Here is a 17,558-nt window from a genome sequence, read left to right on the forward strand (position 1 = left end):
CGGTCGAGATATAGCAGCGGCGAATGAGAAGGAAGAGAGCATGATTAGCTGGGGTACGATTTGCCAACCAAAACAGTTCTACACACAGAATTTAAATGCCAGCAAGCAGTCAGCAGTAATTTCCCTACCTATGCCCCAAAGCAGAGAGGAAGTTAGGGTTTTTTTTTCCTTTTCCAGTACGCGGTAGAGTAAGGCCAGAGGGTGGAGAGATACGGTCAAAATTGAATTGGGCACCCAGAGAGTTCTAATTAAAAGATAGTGTATATGAACTACTTTTTAAAGAAAAGTTTCCATTCTTACTTTGCCCTGGGATTTTACTATTAGTGAACAGGGCGGACTGTGATCTGTGTCTGATGGCTCACAGATGGCAGTGTGGGAATCGAGCAGCAGACCCTTAAATAACCCTGGGTGGTGCAGATGGCTTAGTGTCAAGACCAATGGCCACCAGTGTTAAGCGTCATTTGTGGGAGCTGAGGAGGGCTGCGGCTAATGGGGGACTTTACACCCTACTCCGTGTGTGGAGATGGGGATTTACTGACTTTGGCGCTACTACATGGTGCCACTTATGTTGATGAGTGGGGGATGTGAACTTTTAAAGGTGTGCATATTTGACCCATGTCAGTGTAACCCGAATCGTGTGTGTGTGTGTGCGTGCGTGCGTGCGCTGTGGTTTCATTTCAAACACATTATTACACTGTTTTTATTAATTTGGTTTCTTTTTCATTGTGATGATAAAATGATGTTACTGTTAAGTTAAATGCCTCAAAACAAACGACATTGGACATTAGCCCATTGGTCTAAAATGCTAAAGCTTCAGTGCATTTGACAGCCATAAGATGCCATATTTGGACCGTAGACAGTAAAAAACATGGATTAAGCCAATCTAGAAGTGCATTAAAGCTGCATTCTGTCTGAAGGCCACCAGATGGCGATAGTTGTGGTTTCAAAAAGACTTGCGGTCCAATAGACGCCTATTTGAAAGCCATAAAATTTTAGCAAAGCCCTTGCACCTCGGGTGGAGTTGCTCTCTTTGCATGCCCTTGTATTTTTCTATTTTTTATGTGTTAAAACAGTTGACAAGAACAGGATGCTAATGATAAAATACATTGGTTAGCCTCATCTCACCTCTGTTTGTAAGCAGCAAATAGTAACTTATAAACACTCAGAATTTAAGATTGTTTGTCATTAATTACAATGTGTAAGTGCGATCTTGCAGAAATGCTTCATCATTTTTGATCAAGATTATTAATTTCTACTTAATCCTGCTTTTTGTTTTCACAGTAATTGCATTTACTAAAATAAAAGGGCTGCAGATAAATAGGGGTAAAATCTAATTAGTTTTTCGCAATGAATGCACTCTTTGAATGGCCCTTTAATGGTTTCAAGTCTATAATTGAGAACTACCAAGATATGTGATCGCCTTCATATGAATCTGATTAGTGTAAAGCAAAATACTCCGTTTATACTATTTGACAGATGGATTTACTACTGCTAGCACCTATGTATATAACAGTTTTCTTTTAACGGTACAATTTTTTTGTTTTGCTTTTTTAAAAGAGCCAATTGAATACATTTCAGCTCGATATGTTTCAGATGTTCATTTCCCACCTTCACAGCATTACAGCTTACAGGTTGATTTTTATGTACCTGGCAAGCTTTCTTTTCCGCTTTGCTTGGCTTTTCTGAGCACCATCAGGTGAGAATAGAAAATGAAGTAACGGGTCCAGAGAGTGCTGCCATCTTCTCCTCCTGCCAAGTGTGTAAATACAATATGTGTGTAAATGGGACATAATGAAAGCTGATATAGTTCGTCTCTGTGCCGATAAACCAGATACTCACTCGCTAAATTGATCCAAAGGTTTGAGTTTTCGGCTTTAAATTGAATCCAAATTGATGGCCCCCACCAGCCATTCTCATATTGGAAGAGGACTTTATGCCCCTGGCAGCTTGGAGAGAATCAAGTCTGGAGGGGGGAAAAATATGCTATCCATCTCACAAAACAACATTTGTTTGCCTGCCAGTCCCTTCAAAACCATTAACAAGATTAGGGGAGCACACAATGGCAACAGCCCCCTCTCTCCTCTCTCTCTGTCTCCTTCCCCACCCTCCTGTATTCCCTCCCATTTTGTTCTAGCTCATTTGCCAGTACAATGCAGACATTCAGAGGTTTGTCTGCACCTCCTCTCCTAGGGGAGCTCCAGCACAAAACCTCCTTATGCAGGCAAGCCAGCAGTGGCACACGCATAAGAGGAGGCACGAATCGACACACACCCAGGAGCGTAAATTAATACAAAAATTAATACATTCATGCCAAAGGCAGGCTTTCTCTCTTCCATACACGAACGCGCACGGACACACACTCCCCGTGCCTGCAGCCAGCTTGTTCCCAGAGAAATGAGCCAAAAACAAATCAACAGAGGGTTATATAAACACTATACTGTCCTGGAAAAAAGGCAAAAACATGAGCAGAGATATACCCGTGAATAGGGTATAGCACAGGGCAGTTGAGTGGGTGTATGTGCGCATGTGGCTGAGCATCATAGACAACAGAGGGTGTATTGGATTGCCCCAGGCCTGTTGTCTGAGGTAATTTATTCTTGTAAAGATATTGATTTTTATTTTTCCCACCACCAAGTCCATCACTTTTGTTTCACTTATTTAGATCTGTTATTTTCATCGTTTCTGTTCAGCAGGATCTTTCTGAACAGTGAGCAATACTGCAGCAATAAGTGTTTGATTGCACTGTTAAGGGTTTTATGGCCATAAACCTACATTTTTGATGAAATCTGACGGGGGTCCAGAAAAAAAACTTGCTCCAGCGCTCCCTTCACGAACATCTTATCTTCGGCGTTCCTCATCTTCCCCTCATTTCCCACTTCTCATCTTAAACCAGCTCGTCTCATCTTACTTTTCATCTAACACGCTAATCTCCTCTCCTCTCCCGACCCTCCTCTATCTGAGTAATAAAATTTAATTGCATCCGTCTCGCATTTTTCAGCGCGAGTGCTCAAGGAGCTTTACGCGAGTTGTATATCTCATTAAATCTCTCGCTCTCTGTTTTCCCCCTTCACCCCTGCCCCGCCCACCTGCAGGTGCCTACAGATGTTTCGATGGGCCTGTTGGCAGAGCCCCAGGTGGCCATGTTTTGTGGTAAACTCAACATGCACATCAACGTCCAGAGTGGAAAGTGGGAGCCGGACCCCTCGGGCACAAAGAGCTGCATCGGTACCAAGGAGGGCATCCTGCAATACTGCCAGGAGGTAAAGTGTGTGTTTTTGTGGGGCGGAGGCTTCCTATTAATCAACTGATATAAATCTTTATTGTTTTAATTGTAATAAAAAGGCCCAAAGGGCCTAAAGACAGGGGGATACACACTGAATGTCAGGATAGTGTGATAGAGGGGAAAACTTCAACGGCTATGTGGTTATTTTGTTTTGAGTGGGGAATGAGTCTAGATGATAACTTGGGATGTGGTGACGTGGGCGGTTTTTAGTAGATTTTAACCATTAGACTGACCCTCTGAGAGCACCGTGTGTAACCTCTGTAGGGTCCAGATATCACCTCATGCTACCAGTAGTGACAGTGACCCCAGCCAAATGTAAAACTAGTGAACAAACAGTCAGAAAAGATGAGGAGGGAGAACATGTTAGTAGCCTGCACCAGTAAAACCATTCCTGTTTTAGTGGTTGTCTCATTGTTGCCTTGTCTAGGTGTTAGTTTCTGATGAACAAACCTCTGCTACTTAACTGTCCTGATCAATATCCCACAAGTTTAACTGGTTTGATGCTGTAGAAGTGTAATAGAGAAGTAAATAGAGAACGAAGAAGTCTGTCACGAGTGGGCTACACAGTCGGCAAGCAGATTTGTTTTTAGTCACCAAAATCCCCAGTTTGGCAGGATGACATGATGCCAAAACTCTGCTCAGTAAACAAGCTGCTTAAGTCCATGTGACTTGGCTTGTAATTAGGCAGCTTGAAAGTGAACTAACGAAAAGTTTAACGTGAGACGGTGAACTCTTTTTGTTGTTGTGGCTGTTACATTTCACTATGACTTTTCTGCAAACACAAAACAGGAGCTTTTCATCTGGATAATTACAGCAGTCTCACTTATCAGTGTGTAAATAATCTACGATAAAAGCAATTCACCTGATAAGAGGAGGTGAGCAGTCTCTGGGGGGGAAAATTACAGCAAAGAAAAATAAATTCACCCTCCCATTGTTTACACTGATAACAAATCTAGTGATAAGAAACAAATGCTTGCCAAATCCCAGCTTTTTATGCAGTTTGAACTGCTGATATTAAAGATAAAAAAGGGAAAAGATTGAGAACCTTTCTCTTATAAGCTGAACAGAGGAAAAAATACGACTTGGCTACGGTGACAAGGAACCAAGAAGGTTATGGAAAGACTATTTTTTTCCCCATCGCTTTTGTGAGAGGCGTGAAGGCAGAGAAAATAGAAGAGGAGGTGTCATGAAAAAGAACGAAGGGAGAGGGATGACATGCCAACTCAGAATATTGCGTAGAGGCAGATGTCACGCATGGCTGAGAATATAGAGGTAAACACAGCAGTCCTGGTAAGCAGGAACGGCATCGAGGAGCACTGCAGAGCTGTGAAGATTGTATCTCGGGGGATGGAGAAAAAGCAAAACTATTCTGAAAGGAAAGTTGTGGTGGATTCTTTTTTTTTTCTTTCTTTCTTTTAAAAGCAATTAAAAAGGGAAGGATTGATAATCTTTAAAATAGATTAGCAAACGCTTAATGGCTGTAACTATGTGGCTAAGAAGGCATGACTAAAGATGAGCTCAGCATCATCAGTTTGAGCTCACTGTGGCCAAAAATGTGACAAGCTGATGATTAACAGTCATTCAAGCTAATGTTAGGAAAGCAGGTGACACGTCCCTGCTCAGTAGATATAGTGTCCCATTGTAAGACTTAATGTTGTGTGTGCAGGTTTACCCTGAACTCCAGATTACCAACGTGGTGGAGGCCAATCAACCAGTCAGCATCCAGAACTGGTGCAAGAAGGGGCGCAAGCAGTGTCGCAGTCACATGCACATCGTGGTGCCTTACCGCTGCCTAGGTGAGTCCACTGAGTTTTCACACCATCTGCCAGATTTATTTAACACAAGCAACATGGTGTGTGAGCACGATCCCAAAGCAGCGCTCATAGGTGTGGTTAGTTACTTCTAAACCCAAATTCACTGTAATCCTCACAGTTTTCCTTGGGTAGGATATAAGGTTTGATGCATGCAGATTGCATGGCAATGATGACTACATTATTGGGATCCAGACACATGAGGACAGGAGTCAGCTGCCACAAATCATCTTGATTTTTATTTTTCCACGTAACGTCAGTTCTGCTTTCCTATTGGCTGGTCATGGCAGCAGTCGGATTGTGAAATTCTGAGACACACTCAGAAATGTAGGATCTGTCTTTGTTCACAAGACTGGTGCAGTGGCCAACTTTGAACCTCCTACTTTAATGGTTTTAATGGGCAGAAGAGTTCCCCACTTTTTGTTTGATGTTGGTCCTCTCTTGTCTTATAGAGGCCAAAAATCTCTCGGTTTATATGAAGCTCTGATTTTACTCAAAAGAGCTTTTTGTGAGATGAATCAGTGTTGATTCTGATTATGTGTTCAATCTAAATGTGTGTATGTTTTTTGCTGCAGTGGGAGAATTTGTGAGCGATGCTCTGCTTGTTCCTGATAAGTGCAAGTTCCTGCACCAGGAGCGCATGGATCAGTGTGAGAGCCACCTGCACTGGCACACTGTAGCCAAAGAGGTGAGTACACACTTGCACACACAACACACCCATAGACTCCTTTAATGACTTACATGAGCATGTACTGATCCGTTTTGTCTCGTCTCAGTCCTGCGGAGACCGCACCATGAACCTCCACGACTATGGGATGCTGCTGCCGTGCGGCATCGACCGCTTCCGAGGAGTGGAGTTCGTGTGCTGCCCCGCTGAGGCGGAGCGTGACGCCGATAGTGCTGAGCAGGATCCTGATGATTCTGATGTCTGGTGGGGCGGAGCGGAGACCGACTACTCTGACAACAGGTACGCACTCGCACAAATAAATGAGGCCAAGGCAGCAAAGAGCAGAGTGATGCGTCAGTGTTCAGGTGATCGGAGGCGAAACCGATTTAATTTGTAGCTTTGCCACGTGGGCACAATTTCTCTTCTTGAAGGGAAGCTGCAAAATGGTTATTTCATAGTCTCCGTTCTTCTGCCTGCCTTTTCATCCTTCTCATCTACCTCCTCCTTCATTTTTTATCTCCTTTCCCCCACCCCACTTTTTTTTTTCCACCATATGTCTCTTGACTCCCTCCTGCTTCACCATTTCCCCTTTTTCTTCTCTCCTTTCCTCCCAGTATGGTGCGTGAGCCAGAGCCAGTGGAGCAGCAAGAGGAAACAAAGCCATCTGTGGTAGACGAGGATGAGGACGAGGAGGAAGAGGTGGCGGAGGAAGAGGAGGAAGAGGAAGAGGATGAAGAAGAGGACGTGCTGGACAATGACCAGGATGGAGATGGAGAGGAAGATGAGGAGCTGGTGGACGACGAGGACGAAGAGGAAGACGATGACAATGATGACGACATCCTCGACTCGCTCATCGACGGTGAGCCGACTACCAACGTTGCCATGACGACAACCACCACCACCACCACCGAGTCTGTGGAGGAAGTTGTCAGGGGTGAGGATCATCAAGTGTTTTTGTTAGTCTGGTAAATAAAAGGCTGGAGTATGTGAAACGTGCTTAATAGAGCCGTCAGGTGACTTCTTCTATGCATTTAGATTAATGTGGAACAATCGCACAACAAGCTAAACATGTTTTGATTTTTCTGTTTTTATTACCCTGCAAATTTTTTTATGCTTTGCTGAACGCAATTGAACCTCGTGTTCTTCACCAATTAATTTCCTGCTGTCATTTTTCTCAGCGTGTTCATTTGTCATCTCACAGCTTTCATTAGCCACGTTTCACTAGAGTCAGAATTGGTTGTACAGCAATGTTTCTACATTAGCGTTAAATTGGTCTAAAGATTCAAACCCAGGCAGCATCAATAATGCGTAAAACTTAACTTTTTTTCCCCAGATGCTGTATTTATTTTTGTGTGTCCATAAATTTAAATCTTTTTTTTTTCTTTGCAAAGACATCAATCAACGATGACACTCCAGCATGATTAACTACAGAGGTTTTCTGGGAATTTGTGGTTGATAAGTGTGTGTACACGTGTGTGTGTGTGTCCTCCAAGATGTGTGCTGGGCCAGTGCAGAGACAGGTCCATGCCGGGCGATGCTGCCCCGCTGGTACTTTGACCGCGAGGAGGGCCGCTGTGTTCAGTTTATCTACGGCGGCTGCGGAGGCAACAGGAATAACTTTGAGTCAGAGGCGTACTGCCTGTCTGTCTGCAGCAGCGTCAGTAAGTCCAGCCTAAGGCAGCGTCTCGCTGGCTCAATTGCCAGTTGTTTTGTCCACAACTCCTCACTTTTTTTACTCACCCGGTCTATCCCAGCTGTCTACTAGCCGCAAAACAAGTTTCCGAAGTTTCTTGCTCACTGTGCCTCTCCTGCCTAACCGTTTCCTCACACTCTCCCTGTGTGTGTGTGTGTGTTTGTCCGTCAGGTAAATAAATATGTTTGCACCAAAAACTGACTCTACCTCTCCCGCACTTCTATTAAAAACACCTGCCTGACTGCCTGCACACTCACTCTTGCCTTTACTTTCACACCCACCGATGTCAGTGAGCAGGTTGGGTCCTTCTGGCGTGTCACGCCGAGCGTTTTGTGTGGGTGCACCTGTGCTTTAAAGCATTTCTATTTTCCAATACATTTAACTTTGGAACAGGTTGAACGTAGTTTTGTTTTGAAAGCTGTTAAGAGCTAGACGTGCCTTTTTTTTTTTTTTTTTTTAAATTTTAGCAGACAGCGCTGGAGCGAGGTGCCAACGCCTAAAAGCTCCAGTAACCGGTTAGATACACAGGGCTTATTTTCATGGACAGTTTGCTCCATAAACTAAATGGCATGCTTTATATTGCAAGAGCTGCACTGCTCTCCCCCTATGAAGCCTGTAGGATAACCAGTATAATTTCTATAATTACAGCTATTTCATGGCCATCATCTTATATATGACACTGCAGCATGAATACGATGCATAAAATCATCCAGGCACAAATTAATTTTGCAATAATCCTCACTTCGTTGCTTGTTACGCCCTCGCGTCCCTGATGTGGTGTGGGCTTGCTTACATTATTTCGTCCTCGTCGCTGAGGAAAAAAGTTCAAGTTAATTCAGTCAATTCACCGAAATCAGATGTCAAATTACCCCTGTGCAATTTTGCAGAATGTGACACATTCCCCAGGTAGAGGTAAAGGGAAAAACTCATCAATGCAACATTACACGCTCACAGAGCATACCTGCCTCCCATCTCCACATTGTGATGATTGATCATCAGTGGTATCGCTGAAAATGGGGATGATTGCTCAATTATTAATTCTATATTTTGCTCCCACCTTGATGATACGTTGAATCGTCAGAGGTTTTTAATGGAAACTTGAAACTTGGGGGAGGAAAATTATTTATTTTCTGATTTATGTATTTTTCAGCGCCCCTGTGTTTGGTTAGACGCGATCGCTGAGTCACAAACTGATTGGATTTCAAATGGTAACTCAGCCCGGGATTGCCAAATTACTTCCCCCTTGTTGTTGTTTACAGGTGTGCGTTTGTGTGTGTGTGACGGCGTGACATTGATTTCACTTTTTCACTGTGTAAGGTTCAATGACCTTGCTCAATATGTGTGCTGGTGGTTGTGTGCATGTGTGCCCTGCAGCATTCTCTCTTTCTCCCCATATTGTGATCTAATATAATCGATTATGCGTGTGAGTTCAGGATTTCTGCTCTGCTGAGCGTGGTTTAGGTAAGAAAATGATGCACTGTAACCTTTGCCCTGAAGTCACACACATACACAGGCTCTCCACTTGGATGTTTTCTTAATGAATTCATTCACATGCAGACTCGGTGAGGCTGACATCGTGAGTTCTCTGCAGGGGACTGCAGGAAAACAATTACACCACCGCTACTGCACTGACAGATCAGTTTTTAGCGAGACATAGAAATCCTAGCGTGCATGTTCCTCACGTCTTTGCTCCAATCCATCATGTCCTTTGGTACAATGCTTGGGTAACAATGCTTATAGTCCTGTCTTCAAAAGAGCCTATTGTGTAGTGAGGAGTGGGCATTTTTGAAATAGCTCATATTGAAATTGGTTAGTTTCCCGTCCTTTTTTTTTCTTCTTCTTCTTCTTATCAGCCCTTTGGTGCAGTGCATTGATTTATTACTTGTCCAGGTAATGGAAACTAGCTATTGTAAGAGGTTTTATTTGGAAAGCACTTCATATTTTTGTGCAAACTATAAGATCAGTTAGCAAGGAAAACAAGGATAGAAATCAGGACTTAGCTGTTGAGTTTATAATGAGCAGTAAATCGATGCCATTATTAACATTATTATTATTAATTTATACACCGCTGTAGCCTTTACAGCGCAGGAAAAGGCCACACCAATAAAGTGGAGCAAACAAAGACTAATTAAAGGGAAAAGATCACATTGTTATGATTACTGCAAAAAAAACAAAGAATGCTGAAGAATCACTGCAGACATGGATTATATCTAAAGAGGGAATTACTGGATCGCCACCCTAAATAACATCAAGGAACATTAAAGGGACATTTCATCCTGCATTCACACACAAATACATTAAAATGATGATTTAAACTGAATCAATGGGGAACTGCTTTACAGGAAGTCCCCAAGCCTCTAATCCTGACATTTGGTCATCATAACAAACCCTCACCTCTAATTTAAAATTCAGCCTTAAAACCAAGATTTAATTCTTAAAACAGGTCTTAGAAAATCTAAAAGCTGGTCAAAAAGTGCAAACCTTCACAACATTACATCACTATGATGCTCCAAAGCTCTTACAAATACAGCTGGATAAGTACAAGGGTATGTGACAAATGACTTCACTCCCAAGCTGTGGTCTGTTCAGAGCGGCACGTTTGCTTGTATGTGATGCATTTAGTGGAGATCTGTAGCTGTAATAAAAAATAACCTTGGCTATACTCTCGCTGAATGGACTAGTCTGTTTTAAAGGCAGGAGAGAAAAATGCTTTTTGTAATTTGGGTGAACGAGGCTTTTAAAGGATTTGCGAGACCAGAGGCTAAGAAAACGCTCTGCTCAGGGTCAGACTGAATAACATCTCCCTGTTGTCTTTTCTCTCGTGTGTATATGTGTGTGTGTCTTGCGCAGTCATGCGCTCTCCTCAGACGTAACCAATTTCACATGATGCGCGACCTTCACGCAATCACACTGTCTCGTGCACTCAGATTCTCACACAAACCAACAACCGCTCTCGATGGCGCGTTTGTGAGAGATAATCAACTTTCCACTGATTAAATCCAGGTTTCACGCAATAACTGATCCAATTTATTTTCTTGTTGGTAAGACTATCACAATTTAGTGCGCGCCTCTGAGCCCACAGGATAAATTCCAGCATCTGTGGTTTGGCAGGAGAGCTCCATCACGCTCTGAGTGAAGTTATATAAATGAGAGGGGTTTTGTTTCTCTTCTAGAAAGCACTGCGGGTCATCTGAGGGACTCGCTCTTTCCCTTTCGAAGGGGGCTGGCTTCCAGCTACAGCTACTATCTTATATTCTTTCTCTCTCGAGCTCTCACTAACCCTATTAACCCATTCTGAGCTTGAGTGTTTGTGTGTGCTGAGACAGCTCTGCCAAATGAAAGTGTGCAGCAGCAGTGAGAAGCGTCGCTTAAAGTCTTTTTTCCTTCATCTCAAATTCCACGCAGTTCCCACAGCAACGCCCAGCTCCTCCGATGCAGTGGACCACTACCTGGAGACGCCCGCTGACGAGAATGAACATGCACACTTCCAGAAGGCCAAAGAGAGTCTGGAGGCCAAGCACCGTGAGAGAATGTCCCAGGTACTCTGAGACTGGAATTTATTTATTTTCCTCATTAGACATTCATTTTAGTAAATGTGAAGTGCAGGGAAAACAGAGTATCAGGACAAAGATTTCACTGAATAGAAAATGGCGAGAGAAGAGAAGGTATGTCAAGTAAAACAAGTAGGTGCGTTTGTTAATCCCTCCTGAGCGAGCCGACTGAGCCATTTCAACTTTAATTGTTTTCTTTAATCAACCGGTGGAGAGCCAGATGGCCCGCCGCGACGCGACAGCTTCCAGAGTTCCAGACGAGAGAGGCATCGTTTCATATATGCTCACACTTTCGTTGGTAAAGGGCTGAATAGGATTAGATAATCCCCCAAATAAGTCGGAGAAGGCAAAACAGATGTAGGATTTGCAATAATCGTTCTGGAGGGGATGTAACTGACAAAAAAAGGGGGAAACAAACTGTTTTTCATCCTCATCACACCGGTCTGTAAGAAGTAAAACCTCACTTGCATGTCAACCATGTGAAGGATAAAAAGATGACAGTAGATTGACAGTTTTTTGTTTTTAATTTTATTTCATCTTTCCCTCCTTTGTTTGCCTTCAGGTGATGAAGGAGTGGGAAGAGGCCGAGCGGGAAGCCAAGACTCTTCCACGTGCTGAAAAGAAGGCCGTGATTCAGGTAAGGCGAGCATGTTCTGCCTGTGTGCTGTGTCATCGCCCCCCCCCCTCTTCTGATGCACACTTGGTAATTTCCTTTGTGTGTTTATAGCGTTTCCAAGAGAAGGTAGAAGCACTGGAGCAAGAAGCAGCCAGCGAGCGCCAGCAGCTGGTGGAGACTCACATGGCCCGGGTGGAGGCTCTGCTGAACGACCGCCGCCGCCTGGCTCTGGAGAGCTACCTGACTGCATTGCAGCAGGATCCACCCCGGGTAAGCGGCACGCACAGCTCAGCAGTGCTCTCCTGCTCGTATTAAAGCCACTTTGTAATAAACTGTGTGTCTTATGGAAAAAAGAAGCATCTCCAGGTTGCTTTTTAACACTCTTCATCTCTGCATCTCTCGTTCTGTTTTCTTTTGAAGTACGGCTCCCTTTTATCTGACCTGCTGCATAAATAAATCCCCCCGCATGTTTTCTGTTTTGCTAGACCTCTGTTTTGTTACAGTGCAACTGCACATTGCCAGTTTTTATAGAGGCTTTCAAAATTAGATTTCTAAAAACAGAATCAAAATGAAATTTTTAAAAGGCTCGGCTTGAAGTGACTGATTTCATTCTGTTTCCTCTGCTCTTAACCAGCTGTCTTGTTTCCGCTGTCTCTTGCAGCCCCGTCATGTTTTCAGCCTGCTGAAGAAGTACGTGCGCGCTGAGCAGAAGGACAGGCAACACACCCTCAAACACTTCGAGCACGTCCGCATGGTGGATCCCAAGAAGGCCGCCCAGATTAGACCTCAGGTAGCATCAAACGCACTGAAAAATGATTGGACTTCTTTATTGTTTTTAGTGTAAAGCATGTTGATTTTGTGCTTCCTTTCAATTGAATGTTTTTTTTCTCTGGGAAACATAAAAAAAACATCCTATTTGATATGTGTAAAAGGTGCTGACCCACCTGCGCGTTATTGAGGAGCGCATGAACCAATCTCTCGGACTCCTCTACAAAGTGCCCGGTGTGGCTGATGATATCCAGGACCAAGTCGGTGAGTTCCTCCACTGAAGACTCGCTGAACTTCCACTATCAGCCATTCAAAATCAGCACAAGAAAACACAATGCAGACCAGGCAAATGTGATGGAACTACAGGGAGTGATGCTGACGTACATTTAACCGAGACTCAGTGGAGATGACCGCTGGGTGGGAGAAAGGCAGGGGAAGACGCACTGGTCTGATTACATGTAATAGAGGTTGAATGCTCTAAATTGCAGCCTAAATTGCATTTTTTCCCTCTCTCTGATGAGGGCATTGGAGCCATTTGGCCTAATTCTTCTGTTAGGAGTCAAATGAAACTGTTCGCTGGGAAGATAAATCCCCCTCCCTCCCCCTCCTCTCCATTTGCTAGGTTTCTGTGGGTTTTTGGGTTTATTGGAGTTGTGTGCGTCATGTGGCCATCTGTGTCTCTATCTTGGAGACGCAGTCTGTCACAGTCTGTACTGCCCGACCAAAAAAAAAAAAAACGGGAACAAACACACAGAAGAAAAACCCCTCACTCAGCCTTTGCTAAACATCAGGTCTGTTAAAGGAAGATTTCTCCTTCTGAGGCCGTCTCTCCCTTCTGACACAGAAACATTTGCGTAGGTAGACAGTGTGAGATTTCATATTTAAAGAATCATTTAGCAAACAAATTAGTCTCCTCTTTAATTCTGGCATCGGAAATATTCTCACCATATTGTGTTGAAACAACAATAGAGTCACATGACAAGTGAATAAATGATACTGCTTCCTTTTCTGTTTCCACCTCCTGTTTCTCTCCCCTCTTGACTCCTGACCTCTATCCTTCCTTCCTTCCTTCGTGTCTTCCTGCCTCCCTCCTGGTTGTGTTCACACAGAGCTCCTGCAGAGGGAGCAGGCAGAGATGGCTCAGCAGCTGGCTAACCTGCAGACAGACGTGAGGGTGAGCTATGGAAATGACGCCCTGATGCCCGACCAGGAGCTGGGAGATGGCCAGACCGACCTGTTGCCGCAGGAAGACACTCTGGGACTGGCTGGAGTCGGCTTCATTCACCCCGAGAGCTTCAACCAGCCCAATACCGACAACCAGGGTACTTTCTGAAGCACCGCATTGTCATAACAAGTGGTAGCTCTAGTAGCTAACAAATTAGCCTCCAAAATGCATCACAATGATATTCTAGCTCCTTTTTTTAGGTTGGACAATGACTGAAAAGTGAAATCTCTCTCTGCTTTCCCCTTTTAGTTGAGCCAGTAGACTCCCGCCCCAATCTCGACGGAGGCATTCCAACACGACCAGGTTGGTGCTTTTGTTTAACAATGACCAATAGTGATGTGTTCAGATGACAGATCAAGAGTCATTTTAGGTGGAAGCCGACAGCAACGTGTCAACAGTGTGTTTGGGAAAATCCAGCTATCCTCTGTCTCTTCTAGTGTAAAGGTAGCATAAGGTGTAAACAGCTGATTCAATTACAAATGTGCAGTATGGTCTTTAAAGACCATGGAGGACTAGTAATGTTACCAATTTATAATAACTCATACAGGCTCTTTGTAGCTCGTCATTTCAACTACTTTGATGCTTTTTTAACTTTCTGAATCAGCGATGCCAAACTCTGGACCAGCCCACTTCAGTGAGCCGGACCAGCAAAATTCCTCTTTCTGTCATTGTAAAGGAATTTAGCTGCTGACGCCCCAGCTCTAAATGACGTGTTGTAACTAAAATGGTAACGTTTGATAACATTAGTGAATATTTTTAGGTGTGACTAATTTACACTGTGTGTTAGAAAGGGATGTGAGCATCTGTAGTTTGATATTAATGTTATTCAGTACATAATGATTGCCTCGGGCCTGTAAGCCATTTCCAGCTCAAGTATAAATCATAAAGTGCTTTAGGTCATGTGATTTGGTGCATGCGAGTGCTGAGCTGAAGTGGTTTTGAGGTTAGCAGAAAATATTTGCTCAGGCTCAGGTTATACAAGATACTGAGACTGTTTTGAAGTACACTGTAGAAGTAAAGGCACCACAGCATGTTTCCCTCAGTCTCTCCTCCTCAGAGTCAATATTTGCACACAGCCGGCTCCACTTGACCTCCATTAAGGCGCAGGTGTGGCTGTTAAGAGATTGGTGGTGCAGCTGCACGCGGTCTATGCATCCTGCGTATGCCGTGCTCTTTTCTATTCGTACTGCTGGTGCAGTCGGCTCTCCGCTATCCAGCGTGCTTCAGTCAGTTTTTTATTTCAGCAGGAGATCGAGAGAGTGGCTTAATGTCACCATCTATAATAGATTGTACTTTTTCTTCCCTCGCCAGTGACTGGAATGAAGATGGAAGCTATTCCTGAGATGCGGATGGAGACTGAGGACAGACAGAGCACAGAGTACGAAGTTCGCCACCAGAAACTGGTGAGCAAAGGCGGAGCCGTGCAGATATGCAGACTCGTTTGGAATTCGCTGATCTGAATATTCAGGCTGCTTAATAAGCCCACAGAAATAGACGCAGGCATGCGCACACACATACAGATGCATATTACTCACACATGCGGGTTTTGCACTCTGCCCCCTTCTCCTCCACGCACATACACACATGCTCCACTTTGTCCTCCTGGTAAACTTCCCAAGGTTGTCACCATGGAGACAGGTGCCCATGGAGACATCCGTGATAATGCGTGCGTCACACTCGATGTGCTCCTCTCTGAAAAATAAATAAATAAATGAATCCTGTGCCCTCTGATCGGGGAAGTTTGATGCTGTTAATATCGCTAAGTTCTGCACGCAGTCATTAATCTCATCCAGTGTTGTAATCCCTGAACAAAAAAAACCTCAATCCATCCTCAGTCAAATCCAAATCCACGTACCTTATTCCTCTCACCTAAAGGCTTCAAATCCCTTAATCCCTACATGTTATTACATATCACATTTCTGGCATTCACAGTGAGCAGTCAGTGTGTCAGGCTGCCTCTTTAACTCGTCTCCTTAATTTGATATTCGCAGTAGCCAAATTTTGTGCCGGTTGAGGAGGTTTCTGTCCCGTTATCTCTGCTGAAGATATCAGGAGGTGTTTTTATTTTCTTTTTTTCTTTCCCATTCAGAACACGGTGCTTCTATTTATCATTGTAAAATGTGAAAAATGAGTCCCACAGAGCACACATTATTCTGTGACAGATGTGCTGAAGCTCTCATTTCTTTGGTTATTTATTTATTTATTTATTTAATAGTTTTGTGTTGGAGCTGAGTCATTGTGCATCAGTGCTGTGCTCTGCTTTCAACCCATTATTACTTTTCTATCCATTTGCTTGCTTTGCTTATAAACAACCAAAGTAACGTGAGTGTTAAAAATCTCAAATTGGAAGTTAATGACCTTAAACCAAAGACGACTTATAAAAGACGGCACAAGTAACACGATGGGAATCCCTGTTTTGGAGCGACCAGGGTGCAAAATTACCTGCTGTTTTTAATAAGAGGGTTGGTTAGAAATCTGCATCCTTAAACTGCACAGGTCCATCACACAGGCACAGATATATGGCAGTTTGGGCTGGAGAACTATGAGGGGACTGTTAGTTCAGATGACTGTACAGAAATTATTTATGTGATAAATCCAAAAGGCACCAACAACACAAATGTGGTCAGAAGAAGAAGCAGTTATGCTACAGCTACTTGTCAAAGTGGACACGCCTCTAATAATGGGTGACTTTTAAATCTAGTGCGTTACGGAAAATCCAGTTGTCCCTGGAGGGCACTCTGTAAATTTCTTGATCGCTGTGATGATGCGTTTGAAATGCCAAAAACAACAACCAGCTAATCTAAGGAGACCACATATGAGTAATCCATGACCAGCTGTGACAGTAGAATAAGATTACATTTAAAATGGACTGACGTGCTATCTCAGTAAGGAACCATAAATAACTACTCACAACACATCATGTTTTTTGTGGCTTAAAGCAAAGAAATATCGACCAGTATATCAGATTTTTTTTAATCACCAGGCATCAGCATTGGTCCTATAATAGATTGGCTCTGTCGCTACTAATCATTTTAACGCAGTAGTTTACGGTGATATACTCACTCTTGGAGTCAGCCTCAAGTGACCATTAGAAGAATTGCATGTTTCCATAAATCTCCAAATCCTCTGACAGAAGTTACAGTTTTTGTGTGTGTGTGTGTGTGTGTGTGTGTGTGTGTGTGTGTGTGTGTGTGTGTGTATTTTTAAGTGTGTTCTGTTGGTTCTGCGTCATTGCATTGATGCTTTTTTTTATGCTGTGCTATTCTTTCTGTAAATTACTCGACATCCGCAGTAAGAAAATATTTCCATCCAAAAAAAGCTGCCCTCATCAAGTCGTCTTCACTTTTTTTTGTGTGTGTGCTCGTGTGTATTGTCTTTGTTCCCGAGCAGCTATTCTCAAGCTAAATTTGACTCCGTAATGACAAAAATGACAAGAAGAGGTAGGAGATGTAATTAAACCCAGCAAGCACAGCAAAAGATGTGAGGAAACGAAGCGAGTGCTGACCTCGAGAATATCGCTTAAATTCACACAATCTGTTGTGTGTTGTGCCACTGACTGATCACCTGACCGCTCGGCACCCACAGGTCTTCTTCGCAGAGGATGTGGGCTCCAACAAGGGCGCCATCATCGGCCTGATGGTCGGAGGCGTCGTCATAGCAACCGTGATTGTCATCACCCTGGTGATGCTGAGAAAGAAACAGTACACCTCCATCCACCACGGAGTCATCGAGGTGAGAAACGGCTGACCCCGCGCGTTCGTCGGTGTGGCGTGTGAGGAGGATGCTGTGCATGCAGTGGCGCTTTTAAGCCGTTTGTGCAGCATCACGTAGAAACAAAGTATCCAGATATTTGTGTTGCTTAAGTCTGATAAAGGCTTTAAAATGTGCTGCACGAATGCTACGCTGTGCAAAAAAAATTTGTTTTAATTATATCTGCTTAGTAA

General features: G+C 43.6%; 1 protein-coding gene across 2 annotated transcripts in view; it reads left to right on the forward strand.

Moving 5' to 3' along the window:
• Positions 1-17,558, forward strand: part of appa (amyloid beta (A4) precursor protein a) — a 34,353-nt gene that overhangs the window by 13,800 nt on the left and 2,995 nt on the right. Inside the window, exons 2-16 of one of the 2 annotated variants that reach the window (XM_085150672.1) lie at positions 3,093-3,260; positions 4,950-5,079; positions 5,670-5,782; positions 5,871-6,061; positions 6,376-6,695; positions 7,255-7,422; positions 10,860-10,993; positions 11,568-11,642; positions 11,733-11,891; positions 12,283-12,411; positions 12,554-12,653; positions 13,499-13,711; positions 13,864-13,917; positions 14,926-15,017; positions 17,200-17,346. In XM_085150672.1, coding sequence (XP_085006798.1) covers positions 3,093-3,260; positions 4,950-5,079; positions 5,670-5,782; positions 5,871-6,061; positions 6,376-6,695; positions 7,255-7,422; positions 10,860-10,993; positions 11,568-11,642; positions 11,733-11,891; positions 12,283-12,411; positions 12,554-12,653; positions 13,499-13,711; positions 13,864-13,917; positions 14,926-15,017; positions 17,200-17,346 — 2,193 coding nt within the window. The remainder of the gene's footprint in view (positions 1-3,092; positions 3,261-4,949; positions 5,080-5,669; positions 5,783-5,870; positions 6,062-6,375; positions 6,696-7,254; positions 7,423-10,859; positions 10,994-11,567; positions 11,643-11,732; positions 11,892-12,282; positions 12,412-12,553; positions 12,654-13,498; positions 13,712-13,863; positions 13,918-14,925; positions 15,018-17,199; positions 17,347-17,558) is intronic. The other variant, XM_085150673.1, reaches the window with a different exon arrangement.

Source organism: Neolamprologus multifasciatus, chromosome 23 (genome assembly GCF_963576455.1).
Source record: "Neolamprologus multifasciatus chromosome 23, fNeoMul1.2, whole genome shotgun sequence".
Lineage (NCBI taxonomy): Eukaryota > Metazoa > Chordata > Actinopteri > Cichliformes > Cichlidae > Neolamprologus > Neolamprologus multifasciatus.